We start from the raw sequence: 6,757 nt of genomic DNA, 5'->3' as shown, positions 1-6,757 counted from the left end.
GTAGCCACGATCAACGACTACCCTTATTCAAAAGATGCGATCTCGACCATCGAAGTTCGTCACCAAGCTGGCGAGCTTGTGGCAAGTTTTAGGCGACCATCCAAGACGAGCCTAATAGCGTGCTATTTACCTATGGCAGGCCTATTAGTTTTAACTTGCCACACGTAGCAAAGTGCTACATGTTTTCCATTAAAACACTCGAGAGATCAAAACATGTCACAAACTGGGGGATACTCATCAGGGTATTGGTCTGGCGGTTTAAAGCATGCGGCGTACAATGCGCCCGTTACAAGAAAGTGTCATAAAGCGTGGCGGTTAGTAATGGAAAGAAATAATGGTGAAACGTATCATTCATTATGGAAACATCAATTCCAGGCGTTACCTGTTACTCCTTTCTTCCATCACTCAATCGTTTCTACTTCTTACGAGGCCAGGGTACGTTTTGTTGCGACTTGTATAAATAGGTCTCACCTATTTCCACCAAACAGAATTTTTAGTCAGGAGAACACTACAATATTCATAAATCACCTGGTAGCTTTCCATTCTGCTAGCCAGTTTCACTTTCTGATACAAGTCGTAAAACAACCACACCTTCAGAATCAACTATTCTGGTCTCAACACTTTCTTCGCTTCCCTCCCTAAGACCAACCCTTCTCCTTCACTTTGTGACCGAAGCAAGTATGGAACGACCATTTCTTGTTTTATGCTGGATTTGTACAGATTGATCTCTCGAATCAAAAGTACTCCCGTTCAGTACATTGTTTAGGGTTTGGACTCGTTTCTCACCCACACACACGAATTTACCAAAATCAGCAGAAACTGTTTTCACCCTCAAACACCTGGTTTGTCAGTAACCAACACAACATCATAGCCACATATAGAATTAATCCCAAGGAATATTATTGGATTAACTTCCAAATATTTTTCTATCGTTTTCCTTGTGGTGTGTGGGAAAATTCTACCACGAATTCTTCCAGCATAATTGTCAGTATTTATATCTTCTTGAAATAAGTAACCAAGCTCATAGACAGAAGTAGGAGACAATGGTTTATAATTGATTGTACTCGTCGGATATACCATAAAATAAATCACTGGAGTTAACTCAACATGAAACCCAATATAAAACCTAATAGGAAGAATTGTAGGAAAACTAATAGGAAACAACAAACCTCTGCATCCAAGGTCTTCAACTACAGGTGAAAGATAGGTATTAATCCACCCAATACCTTTTGGTGTAGACCATCGCACAAACGTTTCTTTAATTCTTGGATATGCTGTAAACTTGTCGTTCTCAAAATCCCAAAGTAGCTTTTTGGCTAAATATTGTCTACCGAGTATAATTCTCTATAGGAATATCCTCTTGATATCGACATACTAACACATCTACAGAGGTATATGATGACACAAAATAATTCTCATTGGTTATCCCAGCGAGTGTAGTCGTACTAGGGTTTGTATGCAATACTATTTGTGTATCTAGTTGATCAATAACTTGATTATTTTCAACAGTAGGTAAAGAACATAATTCTCAATCATGGATAACTAAACTTTGATGTAAAATATGATTTGAGAACTCACCATTAAGCTCTAACGGATCATGTGCAACCTTATTAACATGGTTGTGCTCTTTCTCTTGAGAGGTAACCGAAACATTGTTAATTTGATTTTCTTCAGAAACCATGTTCTCTTCTTCACGAACAGGTGTAATAGAAACATCTTGAGCACCCATAGATGACAATAAAACCTCTTGAATTGAAGACGAAACTTGTTTATCCTGAATTTCCTCTTTCTCTGCAGAAGTAGCCTTTATTTCCTCCATGTGAACAACAACTTCCTTCTCCTTTGTGTTAACGGAGGTAGCCGAAACAGCTACAAAAGCATTAGAAGATGATGATTCCGCTTCAGTTGACAATGAAACTTTTTTAACCAGATTTTCATCTTTCTTTACAGAGTTTTCGAAGAAAGATATGATACTTGTTTCCAACTTTGCGAAAACAGTTTTAAGATCAACAAAATCAGCTTTTGTAATTAGATTTTCACGTTTAGATAAAGCAAACCTAATCTTTTCATGTTTTTTACGTTCAGCTTCAGCCCTTTCACGTTGAGCGATGTAATTAAATAATTTTCAAGTTTCTCCAATCTTTGCTTTTCATCTTCTATGACATAATAAAGCCTATGGAGGTTCCTTTCATCTTCTACACGGTGATAAATTATGCGACGATTCTTCATTATTTTTTCCTTATATTTTTGAATACTTGTTGATAACTCTAGTCGAAGCTGTAGAAGATCTTCCATAGATAGATCTTCAAGGTTTGTTTTCTTCATGATCAAAAATGTTAATAAGAAAACTGGTTTTTTTTTGTTTTTTTTAGGCTATGAGTTGCGGAAGCGGTAAGGATCTGTTTTTATATAAGAATCTAAAAACTTTGTATCTGATACCAATTAATGTAGTACATACCAGGATTGATAGAGGTGAAAGCAAACTAGTTGTTGGAGATGAGAAGAGAGTTTAAGTTCCGTCAGAAACTTAATAAAATCTGATTCTAGGATCAAGACTTTAGGGTTTGATAAAGATAATAATAATATTGATAATTGATTGATAATAGATTGTTAAACTCTAAACAAGAAGGCTTAGCCTTTATATAAGCTAGCATGACCGACTAAAAAGATAATAAAAGGAATTCTACCTAAACTAGGAAAGTAAAGGACTTGCAAAGCAAGTAATTTAAAACAGACGCAAGGGATTAACAATCATTGTTGATACAGACTCAAAGGATCAACAGTCATTTTGATACAGACGCAGATGTCCTACATCACTACCAGAGTTATTGACCACAAAATTCCCTTAAAACCTAATTCAACACCTACCTCTCAAAGGCCTTATAGATGTCCCTACATTCAGAAGGTAGTGGTGGAACAATTAGTTCAAGAGATGTTAGATGCTGGCCTCATTCAAGACAGTACCAGTCCATTTGCTGCACCCATTTTATTGGTCAAGAAAAAGGATGGCTCATGGAGATTCTGTGTAGATTACAGAAAACTGAATGATATGACAGTAAAGGATAAGTTTCCCATTCCTCACATTGAAGAACTACTTGATGAATTAAATGAAGCTACCATCTTCACCAAATTGGATCTTAAAGCTGGTTATCATCAAATTAGAATGCACATTGAAGATATCTAAAAAAATGCTTTTAGAACTCATCATGGACACTATGAGTTCAAAGTGATGCCATTTCGCCTTACAAATGCACATGCTACATTTCAATCTCTCATGAATAAGGTGTTTCAGCCCTTCCTCAGAAAATTTGTGTTAATATTTGTTGATGACATTCTTATCTACAACAAGTCCCTTGAAGAACACATGTTACATCTCTCTCAAGTGTTGGACTTATTAAGACAACACAGTCGTTTTGCTAATTTCAAGAAATGATGCTTTGCTCAACCTCAGTTGAATTACTTGGGTCATCTTATATCTGCTAATAGAGTTGCTGCTGATCCTGAGAAGCTGGCATCCATGCAAGCTTGGCCTCAACCCAAAAATTTGAAGTAATTGAGGGGTTTCTTGGGCCTCACTGGTTATTATAGAAGATTCATCCAAGGATATGGCAATATTAGCAAGCCACTTACTGACATGCTTAAGAAGAACTCATTTGTTTGGTCTCCCATTGCAAGCTTTCCAAGACCTCAAAAGGGCCATGACAACTACTCCAGTCCTGGCATTGCCTGATTTCTCTTCACCATTTGTTTTGGAAACTGATGCATGCACTAAAGGGGTTGTTGTTGTCTTGATGCAACATGGCAGACCTATTGCATTTTCAGTAAGCCTCTTGGTCCCAAGGCTTTAGCTTTATCTACATATGAAAAAGAGCTGCTAGCCATTATTATGGTTGTGCAAAAATAGAGACATTATCTCTCTCACACTCAATTCATTATCAACACTGATCACCAGAGCTTAAAGTTCTTCGTGGAGCAGATAATGACTTCTATTCTACAACAAAAATGGCTTATGAAGCTCTTGGGGTTAGATTATGTGATCCAATATAAAAAGGGTAAAGATAACACTGTAGCAGATGCCTTGTCCAGACTTCCTCAATCTGCTGAATGCTCTGCCATCTCCTTGTCTCAACCTCAGTGGTCTCAAGATATCCTCAGCAGCTACACAGATGACACAGTTGTTCAACAATTGTTAGCTCAACTACTCATCAGTTCAAATCTGAACACTCTGCTCCGGCTGGCCTCCTCCAGCCATTGCCTATACCAGATGCTGCTTGGCAACATATATCTATGGATTTCATTGGAGGTTTTCCCATCTCAAATAGGAAGTCTGTTATACTGGTAGTTGTGGATAGTCTAACAATATATAGCCACTTTATTGCTCTCAGTCATCCATTCACAGTTGCGTTTGTAGCTAAAGAATTTATGCATCATGTCTTTAAGCTACATGGACTGCCATCTTCTATAGTGTCAGACAGGGACAAGATCTTCATTAGTCACTTATGGCAAGAGTTGTTCAAGTATTTGAGAACCTCATTACATCTCAGTACAGCCTACCATCCACAGTCAGATGGACAAACAAAAAGAACCAATGCATGCCTGGAGCAGTACTTGAGGTGCATGACTGGTACTAATCCTAAACTTTGGGCCAATTGGCTCTCTCTAGCTGAATAGTGGTTCAATACCAATTTTCACACAAGTCTTAAGATGACACCATTTCAAGCTTTGTATGGTTATCTCCCTCCACATCTTGCTTTCCCTGTCCATTCTACTACCTCAGTTGTTTCAGTTCAAGAGTACTTGCAATGGGGAGACCACATGTTGCAGCTACTAAAAGAGGACTTACTCAAGGCTCAAGACAGGATGAAATTTTATGCTGATAACTCCAGATGTGACAGATCTTTTAATGTGGGTGACTGGGTGTTTCTGAAATTACAACCATACAGGCAATCATCTGTTTCCCTCAGAAACAACCTTAAACTCTGGGCAAGATATTATGGTCCATTTGAAGTCTTACAAAAGGTTGGTACTGTTGCATACAAGTTAAAGCTATCAATTGGATCCAGAATACACCCTGCGTTTCATGTATCTCAACTGAAGAAAAAGATTGGTCAGCACATGATTCCTTCTACTTCTCTTCCTTTACTGGATACTTCTGGAGATTTCATTGTCCTGCATGTGGTTGTTCTAGCTTATAGAGAAAGCTTAAGATGAGGCATTGCAGTTCCCCAAGTGCTTGTTCAATGGTCAAACTCACAGCCTGAGGATGCAACATGGGAGGACATCTCATACATTCATGCTCAATTCCCTGAGTTCATCCTTGAGGACAAAGATGTTTAGATGGGGAGGGTATTGTCATATGCCTATTAGTGACTCAGCCATATGACCCTTGGCTAACTTTTGAGTGAGCCGAATAGTCACTTCCCAAGTTAACTGATTGGTCAAATTAAGTGTGTACGTGTCTTTAATTCCATGGTTATCTTATCTGTCTTTCTTAGTCACGAGATTAGTAGGCAGAGAGATCTAACGGCTACAGTAGAAAGCTGAGAGTGTGAGGAATAATTGATGTATTTATTCTCAATGATTTTGTTGAATCTGGTACGAAGAAAGAGATTAATGAAAATTTAGGCTCATTCCTTTGGAAAGAGTAGGTTACTATGTGTGTGAATTCAACCCAACTTGTTGATTCATAATATCTGACTGTCTAGTTGATTCTCTCGGAATTATATTGGAGTTAGTCCATATAGATTGTCGAACGAAATATTGGGTGTGGTTGTTAGACCCCCGCTTTTTCAGTCTTCGTCTTATATTTTGTAATGAACTTTTCATATCCTTTTATCCTTGCATATTGTGATCTAAGTCGTTCCTATTGAGTTCAAAAGGACCATAGCTATTTGAGAAACTAATTATAGTCATTCGTTTAGGCGAATCTATGTCTTTAGATATCCAATAGAACAATTTGTCGCATCCGCGTAATCTAGAGATTTGAAACTGTAGCGATGTTTAAGTGGTTTAATTATCAAAGAGCTGATTCTCCTCATACTTTTTAAGGTTTCGACTAAAGGAATGAAGTTAAGGCATACAGGTAGCATTACAATCCTAATGAGTGGAAATTTCCATCTCGACTACAGGTGGAAATCTTGTGCATCAAAGAGAGCTTGGAAGTCCTTCTTAGGCGAGCATTACAATCCTAATGAGTCACAATCCAATGCTTTAATCGCACATCCCTATGGAGCTTTAGATCTTCCTAACTAGATATGATTCGAACCTATAGCCTTCAGGAAGAGTACGATGATTGCTCCCACATGTATAGACTTCCAGATTCGTCTTGAAATGAAGATAAAAACTCAAACCTAAAATATGAGTAAGCCGAGATCCATGTGCCGCCAATAATGGTAAGGTTTCCTTGGTCTTTACCGCATACCTAACTGCTTGTGACAGCCTTCCTGATTACCCATATCTTCCTGCTTCTGGAGTCAAAGGAGAGTCAAGAATGAGAAAAACATGGTCAAGGAAAGCTCTAACGTTACTCCTAACTTCGTATGGAAGTTTGTCTTGTCACGAGAGTCCTAACTTTGTTGAACATGAAAGGCATAAAAAAGGAGAATGGAAGAGAACCTCGCACCACAAGATCAGTCCAATGTTTTCCTACTCGTTTACCAGACTCATGCCTATGATGCCAGTAGGGTGATGTGGTTGTTATAGTGGTAAATAAGATGTCGTTCACTCAGACTTGTTGAAATTTGATTTAAGATTTAAT

At 38.0% G+C, this 6,757-nt stretch overlaps 1 protein-coding gene across 1 annotated transcript; it reads left to right on the top strand.

Moving 5' to 3' along the window:
* The first annotated feature begins 4,704 nt into the window (after positions 1–4,704).
* On the top strand, positions 4,705–5,211 carry LOC113359700. Its single transcript, XM_026603292.1, has one exon. The coding sequence runs from the start codon at positions 4,705–4,707 to the stop codon at positions 5,209–5,211; it is 507 nt and encodes a 168-aa protein (XP_026459077.1).
* The last annotated feature ends 1,546 nt before the right edge of the window (positions 5,212–6,757 follow it).

The sequence above is a fragment of the Papaver somniferum genome, chromosome 3 (genome assembly GCF_003573695.1).
Source record: "Papaver somniferum cultivar HN1 chromosome 3, ASM357369v1, whole genome shotgun sequence".
NCBI classification, from domain to species: Eukaryota; Viridiplantae; Streptophyta; class Magnoliopsida; order Ranunculales; family Papaveraceae; genus Papaver; species Papaver somniferum.
Note: the sequence above shows the minus strand (reverse complement) of the source record. Positions and strands in the feature narration are given on the sequence as shown.